We start from the raw sequence: 24767 nt of genomic DNA on the forward strand, positions 1-24767 counted from the left end.
TTAGCTCCTCCCTGGGTCAGAGCTGTGTCTTTGTGGTGTCCGTGAGTCCAGAGGTGCCTGTGGTTCTTGGAGGGACAGCCTCCTTTGGGCTTCAGGATCCAGGGAGGATATATCTGTCCCAGCCCCAGCCCCAGCCCCCGCCTCAATGCGTACCCCTGAACCTAAATCTAACCCTGCCCCTAAGCTTGACCCCACAGCTGCCCCACTCTCTAAATGTAACCCTAAACCTGAACCTGAACCTACTGCTGGTCCTGAAGTGACGCCAGCGCCAGTCCCTAGTCCCAGTTCGAGCTCCAGATGCTGGCCCAGGCAGTTCAGTTCAGTAGGAGTGAGCTGGCTGTGGCTGGTGTTGATCAGTGAGGAGTCCTGGGGCTGCAGGGAGTCAAGAGGCTTGGCTGGCAACTCCTCAAAGTCCTGGGTATCCAAGATCTGCAGGAAAGAAACAGGTCAGTGGAACCGGCTACAACAAATACTACAACTACTACTACAACTACTACTACTACTACTGCTTCTACTGCTACTACTGCTACTACTACTACTACTACAACTACTAGTACAACTACTACTTCTACTGCTACTAGTACTACTACTACTACTTCTACTACAACTACTACTACGACTACGACTACTACTACTACTACTACTACTACTACGACTACTACTACTACTACTACTACTACTACAACTACTACTACTACTACTACTACTACTTCTACTGCTACTAGTACTACAACTACTACTTCTACTACAACTACTACTACTACTACTACTACTACGACTACTACTACTACTACGACTACTACGACTACTACTACGACTACGACTACTACTACTACTACGACTACTACTACTACTACGACTACTACTACTACTACTACAACTACTACAACTACTACTTCTACTGCTACTAGTACTACAACTACTACTTCTACTACAACTACTACTACTACTACGACTACGACTACGACTACGACTACGACTACTACTACTACTACTACTACTACTACTTCTACTACTACTTCTACTGCTACTACTCTTATTAATGAGTAAACCTTCCCTCAAGTGTGCCTGGGAGTTGTGCCATGAGGTGGAAGATCTTAGCTTTGACTTGATAGTTTGTATACACCAGTGATGCTGATTTCATGAATGTAAATGCAGTAAGAACGTGTCTTGAATTTAAAAATTGTTCTCAGAAAATAAATAATGTAAAATGTTGGAATATATTAAGCATGACATTAGCAGTTCTTATGTACTACATATGACACAGTGCAGGTGTTCCACTGGCTTATGTTAACACTCACTTAAATTCTTTCAGCACACACATAGTGTAGCTGCTATGTGGAATAAGTAACACTGTGAAGTTTAGGCACGAATCCAAAGCTTCAAATCGAAAGCTTTGGATTCAGTCAGATGTAATAATGCTGATCAGGAGGGCAAAGTCAAGTATGCAAAGCAGTCGGTTTATTACTGCATGTGCTTCACCTGTGATAGAGAGGCCAGCGTGTCTGTCTCCAGAGGTGGAACAGGCTGGACCAGTCTCTCTCCTGGACCTGGTCCTGGGCCGGGACCAGGGTAGGGGGAGACCTGCAAGAGACAACGTCTCATCGGTCTGCAGGAAAGTGTTGCATTCTGGGTCAGTCTCCGATGATCATAGAAAACAACTACAACTTTTTTCCTGCCTGATGTTGACGGGCTGACTTCAAACGCTTCCCAGCGACAACAAGCGTCACCATCCATTTACTATTTATATGTGTGTATAAATGGTAAATGGATTGCACACACACACACACACACACACACACACACACACACACACACACACTCTCGCCCACTTGGATCAAACCTCCAGTCTTCCGATTGTGATTGGCTCTACCTGTGAGCCGCAGCCGCCCATAAAAGTGTGTTATTACCTGAGGTGGTGATGAGATGGCACTGTAGGCAGGAGGAACCAGGGCCATCTGTCTCTGCAGCAGCTGCATGATTGCTCCGATGTCTGTTGACATGCGACTTTCCAACCTGCAGAAGACGATCAACTGTTACGCTCCGTATTTTATTTGACCATTTGATACTTTCGATTAAATCCGTACAACCTGCACTTTCTCTTGATGTTATCTAGGACATTTAGTACTCCACATTTAAAGGGAATTTCTACATTTGTATCCTCAAAGCTGAATCGGGAAGTCAGTCTGTAAAATGTAACTTATTAGACACGCTGCTTGTACTTCAAAGTCCACATGTCACAACATCTCGATGGTGAGGCTGGTGTGGAAAAGGTAGGGTGTCCAAAACTAGAACTGTTAGACTTTTCTAAACTCTTCTAAACTCTAACTCTTTGTAACTCTTTTTTTTTGCTTATACTGCATTTTTCTCCCCATCTTGATGTTACTCTGTGACAATCCGCTTTCCCCACAGGAGTCAACAAAGTTTTATCTCATCTTACAAGTAAACTATCATCTTAGTTCATAGTCACACTGTGGAACCAGGTAAGTATGTGCCACAAACAGGAGGTGTACGTTTTATCATCAAACCTGCTGGGTCCTCTCTGAAGCTCCCACACTGCTAATTAGGATTTCGCTGTGCCTATTTCTTCGGCTCTGCTCAACTTCCCGAGGGCCAACGGAGACTTTATCATGTGTGCAGATATTTGTAGTACTTGGGAGAGCAGTTTGTCCTCACACACCAATGCTCCCCAACTAAGCCTCCTCACACACTCCTTCAGCCTGCAGACTCATCTTATCCAGCACAGGCGTCCAGTCAATCATGCGTTAAAACCCCGAGCATTCAGCTGGAGGCGCGGCCAGCCTGATGGCCGTGCGCCAGCACAAAGACGGCCTGTGATCTCAAAAAGACCTGACAAAGGAGCCTCATCCAACTACAACCTACAGGGTTGGAAAAACTCCTTTTTTCCACTGTGCGGGAGAGAAGAGGCTTCCTTCAGAGGCAGCCAGGTAAAAGGAACTCTTAAAAGATGTCTTTTAACAGTTTGAGGGCGTCTTTCTTCAGCAACACGCGAAACACACCAAGCAGAAGACACACCGACACGCAGTCAGTTGTACCTGTTGAGCTGTTTCTGCAGCAGGTCCAGGCGCGTGTCCAGCTGGTTGCGTTGGTGTCGGCTCAGGCTGTGCAGCGGTGTGTTGAGAGGTGGAGGGGGGGCCAGGCTGCAGCTGGGAACCTCCTGGTACTGTCCACCACCCCGACTATCCCCCCAGAAACTAAAGATGTTGGACACGCCTGAGAACGCACCTGTGGTGGAGAAGGAGAGAGTGACTGTCTTAGTGTGAGCGCTGTGCAGGCAGGCACTGGGGAGACCACTCTGCTGGACTGTACCTGACAGGGCATTGCAGGTGTTCCCAGTCTTGGGGTCTCCATCACCGTCGGTGTTCCCTCTGAAGTTCATGGGCGTGGCCTGAGCCTGCGGATTCTCCAGCATTGCCGGTGGTGGGGCGAGTCTGGTCACAATGGACTCCTCCCCCTGTAAGATGTGGAGATCCAAGACTAGTTACACCAGTTTTTATTGTGCCACGGTGCACAACCAAGGAGACCCTACACCGACCATTTTAGGGAGTCATGATGAAAAGTGTAGTTATACCTCATCACCGCTAGAGTGTGAAGACACTGAGCTTCGATGTGCCTCCCACTGACACTTCTGTGCCTCATTCTGCTTTTGGTTGTTGGCTGCTTCCCTCTGTCTTCGTCTCACAGACTTATGGGATTTTTTAATTTCTCCAGCATCTGCATCATCTGGACAGTGGTGTGCCAGGGAATATTAAAAAAAAAGAGGGAGATGGTGAGTCACGCTGGATCAGAACCAGCAGAAGGGGAGGACAGCCAGAAAAATGGACAACCTTCATTATCAAATGAAATTCGCTGAACTTTTATTTCTATAAGCATTCAGACAGTCAGGTCGTTTCTTTGTACGGGACAGGAAAACAACCGATGAGCTTTAACGGGATACCTTTTTCTGTACGTCTTCTGAATGATAACTTGCGTCTGCGTAACTTGTTGAATCCCCCACAGTTGGAGTCATCACTGCTTGGAGAGCCTGGGATCATGTTGGTCTAAAATGAGGAACAGCATGAAATAATCTTTACTAAAAAGATGCTGCTCGTCAAAACAAGCGACAGTAAGAATCAGACGCTTCGATAAAGCAGAGACTCAAACAACTGGCACTCACATCTCGGAGGTTGAAGGTGATTTCCAGGTTGCTCCAGAAGTGGTCTGCAAACTCAGGATACATGTCCAGCACCTCCAGGACGTCTTCTCTGAGGATTTTATGGAGGTCGCAGTAGGTTAGAGCCCTCACATCGGCATTGGATTTCCCTGGTCGAGAGTACAGGTTGATGGGCTCACCGAAGATGTCATTCTTCCCTGGGAGAGGTGACAAGAAGGAAAACATTATGGATGGGACAGATGCATGAAAGACGGTACTGTATCTTCAGTGGTGACTTCATCCTGAAGAATGATAAAACTAGTGCAAACTTTTTTATCAACAAATATCCTACATAATAACAGGGCAACCATGTGTATGTGAGATTTTATGGTAACCCATGTAAGCTATGTCCAGGCTTTGTCTTCTGCACTCCTGTGCTGCTGTTCATAAATCTTGAAAACAGCTCTTGAATTATTGAAGGAAAGCAAATAGTTAAGTGCTTTCCACATGATAATAGTACACTCACACACACACACACACACACACATACACACATTCTTATCTTTCTATTTTTGTAAGGACACTCATTGACCCTTGGCCCTTACCCTAACCTTAACCATCACAGCCGAATGCCTGTCCCCAACCCTTACCCTAAACCTACACCTTAACCTAATTCTGACCTTACCCTTGAAACCAAATCTTAACCCTCAAATAGCCCTTTCATGTTGTGAGGACTCGGCGAATGTCCTCACAACAATGATGTAGAAATTTTATTTGTTCTCATGACTATACAAAGGCATGTGGAAACACACACACACATATATATATATATATATGTACATACACACACCTATCCAATCCCATCTCATTGTTGGCGAGTGAAGAGGCACACCCTCAACAAGCCTACATCCAGGCTGCATTACTAGGAACTCACCAGCAGATAGAGCTACCAGCTCATCCATATTTAACCAAAAAAAAGTGACCGGCTTGCTTCACACTTTTCCAAAGTTCAGATGGACACAGGAGGTAATGGACCAACTTTGTTACCCCTGTCCTGCTGATTAGTCCGTGCAGGTTGGTCTGAACTACTCGTACTGAGGTAAGCCCCCCAGCAGCTGAGTTGGTCTGCGATGGACTGGGTCTAGCTCTTAATCTACAATAATACGATATCAGTCTAAACTATTTGCACTTCTAAGTCATCCTCTAGAGATTTAGTTTGTAATAACCTAAAGGTTGATGAGGGATCGGGGCTACAGTAGGTGATAAATATAATTAGTAGGACAAACACTGAAATCTTTACATGTACATATGAATTTATATTTTTTGTACCCAAGATGGCCACCACCACGTCTCCTCTCAGTATCTCAATGGATCCCCTGGATATGAAGTAGAGGGCAGTGAGGACATCCCCAGCGTGGACCAGCGTGTCACCCGGGGGTGCATGGGTAGTCTTGAACTTCATGGCCAGCGCCCTGAGGCAGCCCTTGGTGGAGCCTTTAAAAGCCTTACAGTTCTGCAGCAACGTGCGGTTCAGATGCAGGCAGATATCCGCCTGGAGACACTCTGGGAAACCTTTCAGCACCTGGGGAGGGGAAGGGACGGAGCGAGGAAGCAAAGAAGGAATGAATGAGAGAAGACAAGGAGAGGGGAACGGGAAGGGAGGATGGAGGAGGTGGGATAAAGCAAGAGGAAGGTTACATCTGTATTGTTACATGTTACAAGCAGCCAGTGGCTGACAGGATACCTCCAGAACACAAAGCTAATGTCAAATAAATGTCACACATCAGAGATGCTTTAAAAGCAATAATAAAAGTGGATCCTTCACTGTCTTTATGGGTTTCATCCCCCACTCATGAACAGTCAGGGGATCGTTCGTTTTTACTGTTATGACATCATTCCACAAATCAGTGCGACAAAATTAAATTGTTACACGTTTATGAGAAGATATCGGTTCTAACCATCAGAGAAATCATGGTTTTAATATCATCTTAGCAGGAGAAGACAAGCATCTGAAGTTGGAGATTCTCACTGTTTATAAGGGCCTCTGCATGGCTTTTTAGAGCTTCACTGCAAATTCACTTCAGAGGGCCAACTGGTCCCATGGAGTGCAATTAATATGAAGAATCAGTGCAGTTTTAATGAGTTCACTGTAAGCATGGGAAGCCCCGGCTCCCAGGCTATGGACTTCTTTTGTAACTCTCCGGCTGACTGCACAGAACAGAACTGCGCCTAGACACCTACACTGTGCTTCTGTCTGTCCTCTTCTCTCTTTGCCTGTTTTCAGCTTCTCTCTTCATGTCAGCCTTCATCTCTGCTGGATAATGTCCATTTCTCTCTCTCTCTCTCTCTCTCTCTCTCTCCACATTTGTCACCAGCCCCTTCTCACCTCCCGCCTCTGTCTTGAGCTCCTGACTTGGTCATTCTGTAGGTCTCTTTGCTTGTTCATTCCCACCCCTTTATTTTCTACTGCAGTCATCATGCATTTTCCTTTCTTAATACTAATTATACTATTAGCTCTTCCCATCTCTGCTCAAGCTTGAAACCACACTAAACTTTCTGAAATGTGTCACGTCCTGGACTAAAGACACAGAAACACAGAAATGATGATAACTGCTGATTATGCTTTGTGTAACAGCCTACTATTACTCCATTTGTGGGTTGCCTGGTCCGACATCACAATGTGCTGAAGTCAGATTCTGCATCAGGTGTTCTTTTGGCTCCACTGTAATGGTGCATTTAGCAGATGTTGAACCGCTGACTTTCAAAGCTGCACTGTTATTGTTTGTCTAAATGTTTTTCTGTCATGATATATTACTGTGCTTTTCGCTGTAGCTTCTCTACCTCTGCTCAGTGTGGAAGGGAGATGTTTTTTATGGGTTTTTTTTTTGCTTTCACTGTATATCTACTAAAAAAACAAACACAAACTTCAAGGATAGCAGAAAACTAACTGGTCCTTCTGACAGTATCGTTTTCTTTCTGCTTCCACTACACTGAGAAGCACATCTGAGAGCCACATGGGGCTGTGGCTATGCCAACGCATGTTGATTTTATATATGTTAGTGATCGATCTCAGCGTCTGCACGAGTCCCATATATTCACACAGAAGTTAGAGGCCAACTGCGAAAGTGCGACCTCAGACCAGATTCAGTGTCCCGCTCATCCACACGAGAAAGATGCAACAGTTTTCTTTCTACTTCCTCCTGCTCTCTCATCACAGCGCTCAGCAGTCGTCAGTCCCTCATCAGAGCTGCATCATTATCCTCTCCATCCTCATGACTGAAAGAGGTCACAGCTAACTAAATCAGTTGCGGAGACAGACGGGTCTGCTCCACACGATCGTACTAATCAACAGAGTAAACACTCTGTAATCCGGTCTGCTCATTATTCTACACTTCACTGGGCCTTAAACGTAACGAGGGAAGATGAGGGTTGACACTGGAAAACACGTTGCCGTAGATGCTTGTCAAATCTGTCTCCTCTCTAGTTAAGTGGCTCACTTATTACACCGAGATGAATCAGGATTTCAGTGACGGGATCGCGTGTTTGCACTGGGACTTTTCTCCCAAGCGCCCTTCTGTAAGGGAGTTTGGATGCTGGATCTGCATCTGCAGTTGCATTCGTGCATGTGTGTGAGTCCAACATTACATCTGAGTCAAAGCCTTCAGAAATAGAAGATGTGACTATGCATGTGTGTGTGTGTGTGTGTGTGTGTGTGTAAACAGCACCATCCTATACATTGTGACTCATAGAGTTCAGGCTGAGGTTGACTGTGTACGACAAGCGAGTTGAAAGCGCTCCTTCATTCTGCATGTGTGTGAGCCTTTGACAGGCGTGATTCACTGTGTCTGTGGGTGTCTGCATGTGAAAAGTATAGTAACCGTCATGCATGTGTGTGTGTGTGTGTGCATGTGTGTGTGTGTGTGTGTGAGCATAATATTTACAAAACTCACATCTTTCCTACTTTCTCTGATGGTGTCACGCTGAGACAAAGTCTTCAGATCATCCTGTCACAGCCTTAAAACCCTCCTCTATCCTTCTGTGTGTACATGTGTATTCATAGGCAACTGTCATCCATTACATTATCAGACTAGGTGTATACACACACACATACACACACACACACGCGAGGATCACCACTCACAGCGTTCATGTCGATGCCGTTGGTGTAGGACCAGGCGTGCTGGAAGTACTCCTCCAGCCTCTGCCTGAGCGGGTTGGGAATCTGGTGGAAGCGGATGAACTCCCTGACTCTCAGCATCTGGGTGTGGTAGCGGGCCGTCCCCGAGTAGAGCCGCTGGATGATGGCCGACACATTCCCAAAGATGCTGGCGTACATTAGGGCTGACGGTGGGAGATGGGGATGAGGGGGAGGGGGAGGGGACGGCGGAAACGAGGGAAGTAGGAGAGAAGAGAGGAAGAGTCACACATACATTGACAGAGCGGATGGAGACACGGGGGGGGGGGCACCTGCTATACTGATATGACCTGACACATTTCTGGCTGACTGCCTTCTCCATCTGAAAAGAAATATATCATGAAGCTTGACAGCCTTGAGTGAGACGCTTGATCAAAAAAAAAAAAAAAGACGGTATGTGGAGAATGACAAGAACAAGACCGTGAGGAGGGGAGGGAGAGGAAGCTCAGACAGCTGATGGTATAACATTAAGGAATAATGAAGAGTTATAGTGTGTATAAGAGCTGCGTAGAAGAAAATACAACATTTTGCAATGTATGTAAGTGCAGATTAATTTCATGTGCAGAACATTAGAGGTGTCTTTACAAATGAGTAAAGTTTAAGCTCTACTCAGACTTCTTAAGTCTATATAATTATGGAACCAAAGACGGCAGTTCATCTGGACTAATGGCATCATTTTCTATTTCTTATTTTATCGAAGGTCAGCAATTTCAATGATTGCTTGATTCTATTCTTAGACGAAGTGCTTGAAAATGAGAACGCTATACAAATGAGGTTGATCGTGTCATATTTGCACTCTTTCGTTCCATCATACAGGCACATTTTCCTTTTTGCATTACAGCACACGCACAAGTGCCGTGTGAATACGATCCATTCGGACTCTAATACATGATAGTATCCTCTCTGAGCAGGAGGTCCTGATGTGCTACGACATCATACAAGTACAGCATACACGTTTATAAGCCTCTTCCTGTTTAAACACGTGCGCTGAAAATCAGCTCGTCGGTTGAGGGATCGTTCCAAAAACAACTGTGGTAGATATCCACTTGATTTGTTGGACTCAGACTGCTGAATATTTGCCTCGGATAGTGAATAGAGGGTTTGAAAGCGGTGATATAAGACCAGTTAAAGAGTAACTCAGCTCATACAACGGTTTTGCACGTGAGTTCAGTCCTCTAGAGAGCCGACAGAGAAGACGCTTGACTGATCTGAAAGGGTTTGTCTGTAGAGGACAGAGCGTTTTGTGTTGCATCCTTTGTGAGCCTCCCTGTTTTGTCCTGTTGACATGTCGGAATCGACTGACCTCTCACCTTCTGTCAGCTCCCATCATTGTCTGCATCACCCAGTAAAACTACTATGAGTGTGAGTGACTATGTGCATTTCTGTACAATTGATCTCTGGCTCTGTTTGAGTATGTTTTATAACATGGGACATTCCATTTTAGAGCAACAGAATATTGTACTTCCATAATGGAAATTTTTACAAGCCTCAGGTCATTTTTCCAGCCAAACATAAGCCAAAACTGTGTAGAGGAGAAACACAGCATAACTAGAATAAAACATCCAAAAAGGCCTTATTTAACTATAACAACAGTAAAATACATATTGCAAAAGCACAAAATAATGATTACTTTCATGCTGTGTAACTAGTTTCAAGTCACTTTTTAGATTGTGAACTACTTTTAAATGTCATATTTCTTCTAAGTGGAGTTGGTTATAGTAATAAATCATGACGTGGTGTACTGTTAGACAATAAAAAAAAAAAAGAATGATCAGCGGCTCTGTGCAGCCACTGTAGCTTTAACTGTGTAGAAAACTGCCCAGTTCTCTAACTGATACGGTCCGGTCTAATGTAATCCCTGGTCTGCTGACTGGAGTCTGCAGAGTAGCAGAAGAAGAGCTGAAAAAGGAGGATTTACCACAAATATTGTTCCTATAAACCACGTGATTTTGTGATGGACTGACTAATTCAGCCATCTCCTGAACAACATCCAGTTTCAAATCCCTTTTTTACTAGTTTTTCAAGTCAAACATTGTTGACACACATACTGTACAGCATTTCCTTCTTGTTTAAAGTTTCTCCTGCTGCTTGCTCTGGCATACATAGACCAGGCGAGTAAAGACAGAGCAGGAAAAGACGTACGAGGGAGGCGCTTCAGTCATGTTAGGTGGTGGACCCTCCTACACTGACTAGAGTACCAAGAGATCACCTCCAGCAGCTGTGATGGAGCCTGAAGATCTGATGTGACACTGGCTGTCACTGCTTGGAGTGCTGGATGTGAGTGTTTCCACTGGTGGATGTATTTCTCACATAATGTGACATTTTTGTTAAACCACTTTCTTCTAACCAAATCTGAAGTTGCTCTGACCATAACATCGATACTTACATCCGATGAGCATGACACAGATGGAGAAGATCTTCTCGGAGTTGGTGTTTGGGGACACGTTTCCGAATCCCACACTGGTCAGACTGCTAAAGGTGAAGTACAGAGCTGTAACGTACTTGTCTTTGATGGAAGGTCCCGAACCTGGTGTGGCAAGTTAGAGGTCACGTGAATATTGTAAAACAGTTCTTTGTTTCACAGAGGGACGGATGATCGCTGATGATCCTCCCACCGTCACATTTAAATCAAAAAGCACTTGTTGGATGTGTTTTCTATTCGACTGAGCTAACCAGTACAGGCAGTAACAGCATTACTACTAGATCCTTTTTTCCTCTCAGTACCTTGGACGGAGTCATTGTAGTGTTTTCCCAGCTGATCCCCCAGCGTGTGAAGCCAGCCAATTGAACCGTTCCTCTCTACGCTGCCGATGGCATACCTGGGGAAAATACTAGTTAATAACAGTTACAATAAGATTGTACTTTGTGATGTGAGCAATAATTAGGATGGTGCTGCTACAGCAATTACAAAATAAGCACACTACATGGGTTTGCACACTCCTGAGGGTGCTGTCAAAATATATAGCTCATAAGATTTATGAAGGTATGATTCAGACATTTTGAAACAGATAAACTAATTGCACTTTGGATGTACAACTCTGTGCAAAGCACGAGAAACTTATCATAAGTGTTGTGGTGCACTTGAGAATCTCTTAATTGTGACGACTCTAGTGTCCAGTTCTGACACATGCATACGAGACAAAGACGTGATTATTCCCACAGTGCTCCCCTCTAAATCTTTCCTGGTTCATCACACAGCCTCGTGGCATCGTACCAGATGCAGGCCAGCCAGTGAGCGATGAGGGCGAAGGTGCACATGAGGAGGAAGAGGACAGCTGCGCCGTACTCCGAGTAGCGGTCCAGCTTCCTGGCTACGCGCACCAGTCTTAGGAGACGAGCAGTTTTCAGCAGACCGATCAGAGTGGTGGTCTGACGGGAATGGGAGAGACAGAGAAAGGCAGAGATAAGTATTGTAGACAGGAAACAAAGTCCCTTGGCTCCAGTGTCACAGCAATCCCACCTGCTGTCATCCTGTCATGTCGCAAACACACACACACACACACGCAGGCGGTGCGACCGTGGCCTTGTCCAGATTCGCTGCGGTAGAGGTGAGAAATCCAGGCACCCTTTCATTACTGTCAGCTGTCTACTCCATCTCTTCCCTACTTGAATTCAGCTGACCCCCTCCGTGTCCATACAACAAATAAATAACAGGCCGATCACTGTGTTGGCAGACAGCCTAGGCCTGCCCTGTGTGTGTGTGTGTGTGTGTGTGTGTGTGTGTGTGTGTGCACACATGTCCTCACAGTAAATAATAGCTGTCTGCAGAGGAAAATCCACTTTCTCGGCTCTGTGGCCCCTTTCGGACAACATCGACGTGGCAAGTTTCCACATCCATCATTTTTTGGCTTGGTGAGAGACTTGATCACAATAAATAAGACTTTTTTATTTCTTACATGCATCCAGTTACTTATAGATGCATTTCAATTAGCGCTTACTCTGTCAATGGAATTTCCCAGGGCTGGGCTGCTGCATGGGATGCGTCTATCAACCTTGGCCTTGATGGTTTTCATCCTTATTTCATTATTTGGGAAGGATGCAGCAGTATTCAGCAACCTACAGTGTAACTAATTTCCTCTTTCTCCTCCATCTTCCCTCCAGATATCCCCCTCCATCGCTTCACTGACAGTCTTTTCAACTATTGGACTAGACCAAGCTACGCTGCACTGTGTTACTGGATCTTTGTCTCTGGGATTTAGCACAGTGATTATTATTATTACCGATTAACCCTAGGACACTAACGTCGGGTGACTTTCACCCACACGATTGTGGTCACGTTTTTATCGGGTAAAATATACCCGACGTTAGTGATGGTGTGAGTAACTGTCAGGTTAGTGTTCTAGGGTTAAAGCGACCCTTCTGGAGGTTTCTTCAGTTTGAAAAAAATAGATGTCATCAGCGTTATCTCACATTGGCTTGAGACTTAAACTCTTATACGGGTGCCTCTTCTCAAAAACTGGGAGGCGCACCACCACAACTTGTGGAGCCTTCACCCTCTACGTAAGACACACTGACGTCACTTTTGGTGTGCAGACCGCAACACTGGGGCCACGGTGTAAAGAATTAACAAAGATTTACATCCACGGGAGGCTTTTACAGCGAGGCGCGGACAGTCCTCCCTTCCATCCTCAGAACATTGACCGCACTGACCATACATAGCTCAGCCATGCACTTGGTTTCCACCCACTCTTCTGTCAGATGCATTTTGTTCGCTGCACTGTGTGATGTGAGGAGGACACACTTTATGTTGACGCTCCACCACAGCTTGACCGCAAATCAACCCCTCATGGAGACGACCGTTAAACAAAAACTAGACCACCCCTGCTTCTCTCTGTCCTCATTATTCCCTTTTTTTCCACAACACCGTTAATGTCCTCCCTCGCAGCTTCTCCGTGGTATATAAACAGCCAGTTGTCCCTCCCTCCCTCCCTGCCTCCCTCCCACTCTTCATCATTGCCATACCTCTTCTCCATTGCGGTAGATCAGCAGGTCAAAGGGAATAGCAGCTACCATGTCGATAAGGAACCAGCCTTTGAAGTAGTGGACAGCGATGCGCACTGGGTGGCTCACCACCTCGTCATTAGTGTTCACGTATGTTGTCCTGAGAGGAGGAGTGCAGATTATATCAAAATGACATGACATTAATAGCTGTTAATCTAATATGTTTGACACAACCACTACTACTGTGATAACCACCATTACTAACAACTATTTTTACTAATGCTACAACCAGAGTAACTTTAATAACAGATTAATGAGGAAAGAGCACTGGATTAGACTTGCAGCATTATTGTGTTTACTATGACTAATTCCACTACTGCTACTGCTGCAGCTGCTTCTACTGGAACAAAAAAAAAAAAACAACACTGCTACTATTTTTACTGCTAATACTGCTGTTATAATGTGTGCTTGTGTGTCTAAAGCCAGACCTGAAGTTGATGAGGATGTCGATAATGAACATGATGTCCACTATGAGGTCCACCACGCTGAGAGGAGAGCAGGAGTAACCACAACTCTGCAGGGCTACCTCTACCTGAGAGGAGAGGAGAGGAGAGGAGAGGAGAGGAGAGGGGTAGAAAAAAAGAGAATCATAGTATAATGCTCTAAAAATAGCTCTGTGAGATTACCTCCTTCAAAATGGATTAGCATTAAGTATGTCAAGATCATTTGCATACATATGTAAGTGAAGCATGAAAGCATGAAAAAGGGAAACAAAAACAGCGCTTAGAGAAGCACCAGTACAACAGGCGTGCTTTTTGTTCTACAAGAAATACATTTTCCTAACAACACCGTGTGCATTTAGGTGGAAATCCTCTTTGCACACTATTCTGCATTCTTGCACAACAGAATATACTTTATTCATCACTATTTGCCAACAGACACTATGTGTCACTCAAAGGACACTCTCACAGTGGGAGCCCTTCTCTGTCTGTTCTGCTCTGTTCAACTGCCGTGAACAGAAAATGTTAATGTTTGAACTAGCATTTATACTAATTCAACAACTTAATGTGCTTTACAGTGTTTTTTGTCTTCAGTGGTAGGCCTTTATTGTGAAACTAAGTTACTGCAGGAAGCGTTGACTGGGGTAGCAAGCTGCAAGCTGCTACTAACAGTTAACTAACTTAACTTGAAGCTTATCTCAAAGACTCTCAAAATTATTCAACCCTCACTGCAAATTAGGTGTATTGGCAACATTTACAAACTTTCAGCTGTGTTCAATGAACAACTTAAATAAGAACATTCGCTCAACACAACTAATATTACAGGTGGTTTCTGCAAGTTCAACACTTTTAATGATGACTGCAGTGTCAAAATGATTCAACCCCTTCTTGACAAGCATGTTTAGTGCAAGAGCACCCTTTTGCTGTTATGATGTGGTGCAAACATGATACATAGCCAGATGTATCATGACAGCATTCCTGAGGAATCTGAGCCCATTCCTCATGGCCAATAGCCTCCAGCTCTCTTGACTTCCTTCTTTCTTCCAGGACTTTTTCTGCAGCCAAGCCTTGGTGGACTGTGAGGTATGCTTGGTATCGTTGTCCTGTTGGAAGGTCCAGTGACAGCAAAGCTTCAGCGTCCTCACAGACAGCATGACGTTTTCTCCTAGGACTTCCTGATACTTGATTGAATCTGTTTTGCCCTTCAAACGCTGCAGGTTTCCAGTACCAGAAGAAGCAAAGCAGCCTCAGAGCACCACTGAGCCTCCGCCATGCTTCACTGTAGGCAGGGGGTTCTTTTCAGCATGTGCCTTGTTCCTCCTCCTCCAGACATACCGCTGATCCATAGACTAGAAAAGTCCCAGTTTTGTTTCATCGCTCCGCAGAACAGAATCCCAAAACATCTGTGGCTTGTTTATATGGTTTCCAGCATGTTGGAGCTGACTTGTCTTGTGCTTTTGGGTCAGTGGATGTGTATGTCTTACATCTAGTATGTACTTTACTGTGGAAACTGAAACCTTGAAAGTGAAAGTCTTGCTGCAGTCTTTTTGCAGTCACCCAAGGGTTTGTGGCCTCCTGCCTCCTCAGAAATCTAGTGGCAGCCGTTATAGCTTCCTCTTTCTGCCACGTCCAGGTAGTGCAGCCAGTGTTCCTTTAGCTTTGAACTTGGGAACTATGCTTCCAACAGTATCTCTGGGAACAGTCAGTACCTCTTTTTGTATCCTTTTCCTTGTTTGTGCAAGGCAATGATCTCCTCTCTTAACTTTTTGGACAGTTCTCTTGACTGCAACCAAACGTCACTGAGAACAAACCCCTGGCCAGTCTGGGTTTTTGATGTGTTCTGTGATGCAACTAACCAACAGCCTCATTCGGTGCATCAGGTGAACTTGACACGACACATGATTTGCAAATAAGTGCTCTTATGAGGGATTCTATTCAGGGGGTTGAATATTTTGAGACTGCAGTTGTCATTAGTGGCACATTTTGTTGAATTTGGAGATTCCGCCTGTAACATTAGTTGTGTTGAGCTTTTTAAACTGTTCTTGTGTGAGTTGTTCATTGAACACAGCTGAAAGTTTGTCAATTTTGCCAGTACACCAAATTTGCAATGAGGGTTGAATAATTTTGAGTGCAACTGTATGTCCACACAAGCTTTTGCTATTGGCATTGGGCAATCAGTCACAGACTATATATTTGCCTCGATCCTTAGACCCTTCAGTCTTGTTTCAGGATCATATGTTATGACTGTCATTGTGTCATTGTGCACTTCATCACTACATGTATTGTATTATTCTTTGAGGATCTCTTCAATTAAGCCTCTCCTGATTGAAGTGAAGATGTCAATCAATGTTGTGATTCATGTTTAGGCAGCATACATAAGTAAATGGCCTGTATTTGCACGGCGCCTTTCTAGTCATGTCGACTACTCAAAGCCCTTTTACATGACATTTTACATTACCACCTTCACCCATTCAGTTGGGGTTCAGTGTCTTGCCCAAGGACACTTCGACATACTGACTCATAGGAGCCGGGGATCAAACCACCGACCTTCCGACTGAGGGACGACCCACTCTACCTCTGAGCCACAGCTGTCCCAAATAAGATGTACTTAACAGCAGGCTGATTAATGATTCTCTCCCCAGGTGAGAACCCACCTGGTCGTTGAGGAGGAATGCGGCTGAGTAGGGTGTCAGGATAGCAGTGTAGATGACCAGCAGCAGAATTAACCAGTCCCACACCGCCTTGAAGGGGCTGTAGTGCAAGACCGTCCACTTGTGGATGCGAGGAGCCTGGAGCTTGTACTCTGGCAACACATCTGCACCCAAAGATAGCACCTGAGTAGGGAGAGGGAAACAGAGGGGCAATCAGACATCCAATAATGGAAGACAGAGAAGAAGGGAAGGAAAGTGATGAGGCAAAGGAAGTGAGGATGCATTAAGACAAAGACAGAGGAGAATGGATGGTTGTGAAAGCAGGAAGGTGGAGAGCAAATGTGGGGAAGAAGAAGAATGACAGAAATGGGGAGGAGAGAAGGAAAAATAGACTAAATCACCATAAGACTGTACCTAATGAAGCAGTGTAATGGAAAAACAAGTTGACTTACATGTAAACTATGCACACACACACACACACACACACAGTTTGCATTTAGTGGCTCCATGCAATATACATCAGCCTCCATGACGTGTGCTGTGCTTTCACAGAGGCTACAACAACAGCATTTTGCAATTACAGCGATGGAGCCAGTGTCCACTGAGGATGACGAGAACTGTTCTGAAGGCACTGACCCTCTTGAGGTCATCCTCTGAGGGCACACAGATGTGCAATTGCACAATAACGCATCGATGTACACACACACACACACACTTAGCAGTAATGATTCCAGTCACATCCTCCATTTTTCTGTACCAGTAGCTGTGACATGAGAGCCAAGGAACCCCATATACATATAACCATATTGCAAACACCCCCCCCACCCCAAACCTATAACACCCTCCCACCCACACAGATCCTTTTCCTCTGTCCTACACACTAATACATCTGAACACGCAACAGGAATGAAATCTTAGGCATTATGGAGCAGTTCTGAATAGCTTTATTTACAATAATGTATTCCACCATCTGCACTGCACTCGCCTCGGATGAGAACAGCACTAAATCAGAACAGAGAGCCATTAGCACAGCCTGCCTTGCGTCTGTGCTTAATAGAATCACAAAGTGAACCCCAGAAGCTGCTCGGCTGCCGTGCTGAAAAAAATGCTGAGCATTAGAATGCAAGTTATGACAAATTCAGACGTGAGTTTTGACTGACTTTCACTGTTGTACGGTACCCACACAAACAGAGTGTGTGTGAGCACGTGCATCAGTAACCAGCGAAATAACTGAAAGGAGAATGTATTGTCACAAAGGTAGACAATGTTGCTGTTGCTGCAAACCTTTTGTCGACGACGGTCTGACGTTTGTGAAGTTTCGATTGAAGTTTTTTTTTTGACCCACTGACATCAGAAGCACTTTGTGCATGCTGGGGATTCTGTTCTTGCGGTTTATTTTTTTGTTGCCTTCGATCTGGTCTTCAGAAGTGAAAGGAGCACTGAAAGCTTTAGGCGACTGACTTGGCTCTTCAAATCAAGTAATTGGGGACAGAGCCACAGTATATTTTATATTTCTTCAAGATGATTCAAGGTTGCATCGACTCTCTGTGGCTATGAAGGATTTTCCAAACAATTGTAACCGAACTGTAACCAACAGACACATTTGTAGCAGGTAGATTTTACCCTTGTTTGGCCTGGAGGAGGTGACAAATACAGCAGAGTGACAGAGTTCCAACCCAAGTGTGTGCAGTGTGTAACAATAAGTGAAACAAAACACATCCAAAGCTCTGACAGACGAGGTAAAACAACCAAAGACTTGTTTTAGTGTGATTCAGATATTATGCTGAGTATACTGAGTATTCCCAGTTGGTAAGCTTCTTTCCCCTGTCAACTCTGATTCATTTATTTCATTACTCTTTACTCCATTTGTTCTGCTTTCTTCCTACCCCCTCCCTTGACCTACTAAATCTCTCTTCTTTTATAATTTAATGTTTTCTTCCAGGAATCCTCACTCCACCTTTCTACCTTTTTCTCCTCTAACCACACAGCCAGCAGATCAATCACTTTTCAGTCACCCGGTCACATATTACCATTCATCCTGCCTCATGTCTCACCTTCCTTTCTTCTCCAGCTTGCATGGACAGTTTTTCATCCCTTTAGACTCTCTCTCTCCTCCTCTTTGACTCTCAGTCAGCCTTCCTGCCTCATTTTTACAGTCCCCTTCCTTTTCGCCATTATTTTCATGTATTCATCCTTCACATACTGTGGCAGACTTTATTTGTGGTTAAACCCTCCCTCAAACATCTGGTATAAGAGGATCTGATTCACCTTGCTCTCTCTGTATTTCCTTAGGAGTCCTTCTTATAGATGCCAACATTTGCAAGATAATATTTGCTTGATCTATTTTTGTAATTGAGCCTGTTTCAGCTGTTTCACATCTAAGCTTAAGTATCTATGTATTTCTGTACTAAAGTCCCTACTTGCATAAAATCCTACCTGCACTGGCATTTTGTTAATAGAGTTACTAGAATACTGAACAGAAATTGTATGAATTATCTAAATGGATAATTGCAAAACTTGAATTATTAGTTGATTTGAGTTGTTGAGCTCCACCAAATTCATGAGGACTATATGCTTCTTTGTCTTTTGAACAAAGGGGCTCCCTCTCTGAACTCAGTTTCCCAGAGTCCTTTACTTTCACACATATGTGCTAAACACACCCTTGGACCCAGATTTACAGCCACCATTGGTCAATGTGTGACAAATGACCCTACAACCTCAGGTTAACAAAACCAGAGCTCCCCCACTGCTCTCTCTCTCTCTCTCTCTCACATCCCTGAGGGTCAAGCTGGACTCTGCTCTCTCTCACCTCTCCTCTGGACCCCTCGAGGGTTCAGCTTGGCTCTCTCTGACTTCTCCTCTGGACCGCTGAGGATCCAGCTTTGTTTCACCTTGAGTTTTCCTGGAAACCTTTCCTGGTGCAGCGGTGGTTTGCTCTGGTGCTTTAATGTTCATTGAGTTTGATTTGTTATGTGCTCTAGTTTACTGTGCAGCCATAAAGTTAAGTTGATGTTAGTTGCTCATACATATGCTGTATTCTATAATATTGTACAAGAGTGAATACTGCCAACCTCTACTCTGTCAAGAACTCTGAAATCCTTCAACTAGCTGATTTTGGTAGTAGTTCAGTTAATTATTAATCATAATACCAAATTGATAGTTTAGTATTTTATGAGACTGAATCAGTTGAATCTTTTTCCTCGTTTACTTTACACTAAGTTCCATTAATCTATACAATTATCAGTTATCTTTGATAATTATTTCCGATACCCAAACATTTATTGGTGCCCCAGAGTTCTCTTGATATGATCGGTCTTCAGCCCTTGGAGACTACAGTAATACTAGCTTGATTTGTATATCTTATAACATGCTGAGATCAAACAGATCTAATGCGTACCATGTTGACTCTTAAAGTAACATGTTAGCATGCTAACATTAGCTACTGAGCACAAAAGTACAACTTAAGCTGATGTATCAGTTTTGCAGGCATAAGATGCAAAGTCAGGGGAACTCATCCTAGAATTCATCCTCTTGGGGGCATGAATCTCTGTACTAAATTTGATTGCAATTCATCCACTAGTTGTTGAGATATTTCAGTCTGGACCCAGTGGTGGATTTTCTTGGCGGCCAGAGAAAGCCTGGCCCTCCCAATAAGATATTTCATGAAAGCAAAAAAATATTCTTTCCCACAAATGTGTCTTTAACTGAGTTTTGGTCAAAACACTCCACCATCCTATACTTGTGCTTCAGCTGAGCGTAAGGAGCGAAAGGAACTATCTTACCAAGCTACCTTTTGAGGTTCAGCTAAAGATTAAAAGGATGGTGGGTCAACTCCGAAGCTTGACCCTACTTATGGGAGAGCTTAAGGGAAAGCTTGTTCTCTTTGAAAGGCATACTACACTTGGACTGACTGGCTAACAGAAAGCGTTAAGCTAAACCGCCTCTTTTGCCAATCCACCACCACCTTGAACAACCCACGGGGCACAGCGGGATTCGTTCATCTTTCACACCTACCACGGGCCATATGGAGGGGCACTCAATGTCCTGAAGTGTATCAAGACATAACCAGCAAATGAACAAAAATGGCAGAATGATTGTTGCTGTTCTGTACATCGGAGGCCAGGAGCAGGCATTTAGGGGTCACAACGAATTGGCCAGTAGCACGGGATTCAACAAAGGGAACTTCGTGGAGCTGGTGCAGGCTTTTGTTGAGTTTGATGCAACGCTCACGGAGCACCTGGCATCCGCGAGCACATTCACAGGTATGTCACCGACAATACAGAATGATATTGATGTATATTGATTCATTCTTGTTGGCTGTAAACACTAAAGATCTCTCCATGGCAAGCTGCCTGGCTTCATCCGTGAAATTCTTCTCGATCACTTCATGTCAGTGTTTCATCCTAACTGACTGGCTGATCTGAATTTGTCCCTTCTGGCTAAAACTGATCTATTATTTTTTCAGCATGTTTTGCCTTTAAAACAAGGCTGAACTTTCCAAAGGGGCTGAGGTTTTGTAGTATGGGAATTCTATGAATGTGAAAGTATATTGCTTGACCTGACTACACTGCAGTATGACATCCCCAGCTCTCTGAGGGCAGGATAAAGGTGTGTGCATACGTGTGCTGCTGAGAAATGAAAACCCAGGCTGACCAAGACACGACCACCTAATCCCACCTCCTACTCTTATTAATATTTAATTTCCTTTTCTAGACACACAACTGACCAACAGTAACTCTTACGTACATTTGCTGTAATTTACCAAACATGACTATGAACGTCAGCTTATCAAACAAAAACTTTTGTTAGTTGGTATAAAGCTCATCAAATTTCTCCGGCTCTGCACGCATCAGTGGTCTTATCGCATCTGTGGGGCTTGTCAGTTTTCAACAGCGGTCTTTAAGCTGCCTCTGCACTGCAGATAGGACCCTCCCCCTCCAGCTGTTTTTTCCCCAAAGGAAAAATATGAATGGATACATCTTATATGGTACGCATCAGCTAAAACATTTGATTTCACACTGCTAGAAAGCGTCTCAATTTTAATTTCTGTCCTGGATGTCTTTGACTCTAATTGAGAAATTTCAGGATTTTTATGGTTTATAATTGTGGCCTTTGCTTTCACTCTGGCTTCATGGTGCCAAACCCTTCTAGTGCCTCAGGCTCTGTGCTTTGTTGTTTTCTGAAGGACCACATACAGTGGCCACTGGAAATGGCTGCTGCAGTCACACATAAATATTGTATGTGTCAGGATTAAAACAAAATGAAAGGAGTAAATCTAGAAAAGGACCATCTTGTGCTTTTTCTGCCCTAAACATCTAGTATTATCACAAGTATCCCCAACAGATCTGTATCCAGACATGCACACACTAACATAAATCTTCAAGTGTGATCAAACATAAACTTGCAAACGCACGTGTATGCACACACTGACAAACCTCTACAGTTCAGTCAAATGCCCCTCTCAGCTGTGTATCCCCTCCTGGAGTATCCTTCGGGTTATTTTTAGCCATCTGTGTCAAACTGAAAAACACTGCTGTGAGGGCTGTTAAAAGTACAGATGTCAAGACACATTCATGTGCAGACTGGGCAGAGTTGGGTTTCATGACAGCACTGACGGATGAAGACTTGGAGGAAGGGGGCAACTTACAGAGCCGACTGTCTGTGCTAAGAAGACAATGTGTTTTTCTCACTTCACCCACAACAAGCTGTTTCTTCCTGGCGTCAGTCTACAGAGTGGAATCCCCGGCCCAGCAGACAGCAGCGTCATCAGCAAATTCTACACCATCTTTGACAATTATCCCTGAAACAAATGGGATTTGCCTGGATTGCATTGTGACACGTGGGTTTTGAGTGTACTGAATCCTAACTGTCTTGAATTAGACATTTAGTGGCCATTTGACGTCTTGGCTGGTGCAATACAGATCACAGGATTTGTTTTTTACAGGCTGTCCATTAGACTGCTGCAGTGTCAGTTCTTCTTGATGATGGTCAAGTGTTTCATACCTTAACCCTTTATCGGGCAAGGGACCATATTTGGTAACTTAAGTGGGAGTTCAAAATGCCCCCCCTTGCCTCACCATGAGGCAGCAGAACTACGAGATTTCTCCAAGCCAATCAGCAACAATCAGGCTACATGACAGACCAGCAAGAAACCATATATGGTGACTTCATTGACCTTGATTTTCACCATAACATTAAACATTTTTTTGAAAAACTCACAAAAGCAAAAAAGTCTTGTAATGACCACCAGTAATGGTCTAGGGTTGAAATTTTGAATTTCTAAGTATTTCAATGAGTGCCCTATAAAGGGGTAAAGATCATATGAACAGATTTCCTCCTAAAAAACTTTTCACAGCAGAACTGATCAAAGATGAGGCAAAGAACTTCTTTAAGGGAAACTGTAACACAAAAAAGCAGCACATAGAAGGACAAGGTTAGCTGTCTGTCTGAAGGTGATGACTCACCTTTTTACAAGCAACTAGGTTTAATAGCTCATGCACACACACGCACACACACTCCAGGGACTGGACTGACAGCCAAATAGCCAAAACAACCTCCAACATTAATCCTCAATCAAATCTTCTATTGGTGCAGGACACTGAGCCACAGGCCTGGGCACATAAAGACTGAGGAAGTAAAAAAAAAAATAATTCAAAGTGCACCTGAACAGCTCACTGTATTTAACTTTTGCACTTCCTTTTCTCTTGAGAGAAAGTTTTCAACAGAAGTCGGGGTATCACTTTGTGAAATGTGCCAAGAAGTTACAGTACAGAGATACATCACAGTTGACCGATATCTCACGTGCTTTACAGGTAACCCGTGATTGAGTATAACTCTACTTATCTTTAGTTGTGTCTGATCAAAAAGGTATCAGAAAAAAAGCATCCCATTATTAAAATGCTTCCGTCTACTGCACTGTTCCGTTCCGCTCTCTGTAGCTGTTATCAAACTTGATGTCCTGCCTTCTGAACACTTTGTGCAGAGGGGATAGGGACCAAAAAACATGACATGCTTTGAGGACAGCCAAAGGCAGTCAGGCAGCACACGCCATCCATCTGCTTGGTAGGGGTGTTGATGGTTTTGGAAGGCTTCCATCCATAAGATTCATTTGGCAGGGGCACTTGTGGACATGGGTGTAAACTTGGAAAAAACAATTACAGTCCAAGCATGCAGACAAATGAATACAGAAGGTGAAGACAAATGAACTTCTGAGCTCAGTTATAGTCATATTTTCAGACATACATTAACTACCATCTTTTCAATTGGCTCTTTGCTCCAATTTAGAGTCGGACAGACGTTTTTCAATCAATTGTATTCCAACGTCTCCAAGCATCATGGGAGTGTGTGTCATGTAAAAAACCCTTTTTTCCCCACTTCCCGTGGTGTTGTATCAGCCACAGGAGAGGTGGTCTAGTTACAAAATGTTAGATATTTTAAAATTTGAGACATAATGTCCATTGTTATTTTTCCATGTCTGGAAGCGTGAAACCTCGAACACATACGCAGACACATTCTTTCTCCCTCATGATCATGGATACCAAGCAAGTCTGACAATTAACCAACTGCCATTTCCTGTTCAACACACCCACGCACATACCTGCCCCTTGTGAATACCTCTGTCATCAATGGACAAGTCAAGCTATTAACCTGCCATCACAGAGTGCGCCTTGTGAATGGTACTTTCAATATGACTCAATGTGCAATATGTTTGTAACCATTCTGGTAAAAAAAATACATTAAGCTATTTCTTTATGGGCATTTTTGACAAAAAAAAGGACAAAATAAGACTGGAAACATTTTATGTAATCAATAAATAAGAAGCATTTCTGTAGTCTATAGTTTGGTCAAATCGAAAGTGAAATAATAAAATGTAATACAGTTTTTGTGTACAACTGCTCCATGTGTTTCACATCACATTTCAGGCAACTGCCGTTTCCATTTGATAGCGGGCCCTCATCCCTATTTGGTGCCAAAGTATCATCATTGGCTTTCAGTTTCTGAAAGAGGGCATAGGGAACTACACAGTTGCTTTTGGGTTATACAGTTTGCCTACAAACCTTCCCTTTATACCTTTTTCATGCTCTTACATTGGATTGCCAGAGCTCTATCTCCTTTGCACCAACTTATAGTACGGTGGCTCTGTCAGCTTCGAATACAGCATCCCAACTTATATTGTATATTGGGTGTGAACAAAAAGCAGCGAACCAGGGCATTATGTTCTTGAAGGCCGTCCAATAACCCCACCTCGGGGCCCAAGTAAATGCCAGGAGAATGGACAGAATCTCCATACATCATCTGTGTAGTAAAGGTTGGCTTGTCTACAAGGA

The 24767-nt window shown here is 43.9% G+C and overlaps 1 protein-coding gene across 1 annotated transcript in view; it reads right to left on the reverse strand.

The window, feature by feature from the left end:
• Positions 1-24767, reverse strand: part of kcnh2b (potassium voltage-gated channel, subfamily H (eag-related), member 2b) — a 197199-nt gene continuing 172432 nt past the window's right edge. The window contains exons 7-22 of the mRNA XM_070852586.1: positions 16444-16623; positions 13778-13881; positions 13311-13449; positions 11563-11717; positions 11073-11167; positions 10735-10875; positions 8295-8494; positions 5483-5735; positions 4178-4371; positions 3959-4061; positions 3593-3744; positions 3331-3475; positions 3057-3246; positions 1911-2016; positions 1483-1584; positions 1-429 (exon numbers count right to left, since the gene is read on the reverse strand). Of these exons, the coding sequence (XP_070708687.1) occupies positions 1-429; positions 1483-1584; positions 1911-2016; positions 3057-3246; positions 3331-3475; positions 3593-3744; positions 3959-4061; positions 4178-4371; positions 5483-5735; positions 8295-8494; positions 10735-10875; positions 11073-11167; positions 11563-11717; positions 13311-13449; positions 13778-13881; positions 16444-16623 (2688 nt within the window). The remainder of the gene's footprint in view (positions 430-1482; positions 1585-1910; positions 2017-3056; positions 3247-3330; positions 3476-3592; positions 3745-3958; positions 4062-4177; positions 4372-5482; positions 5736-8294; positions 8495-10734; positions 10876-11072; positions 11168-11562; positions 11718-13310; positions 13450-13777; positions 13882-16443; positions 16624-24767) is intronic.

The sequence above is a fragment of the Pempheris klunzingeri genome, chromosome 21 (assembly GCF_042242105.1).
Source record: "Pempheris klunzingeri isolate RE-2024b chromosome 21, fPemKlu1.hap1, whole genome shotgun sequence".
In the NCBI taxonomy this organism is placed as follows: domain Eukaryota; kingdom Metazoa; phylum Chordata; class Actinopteri; order Acropomatiformes; family Pempheridae; genus Pempheris; species Pempheris klunzingeri.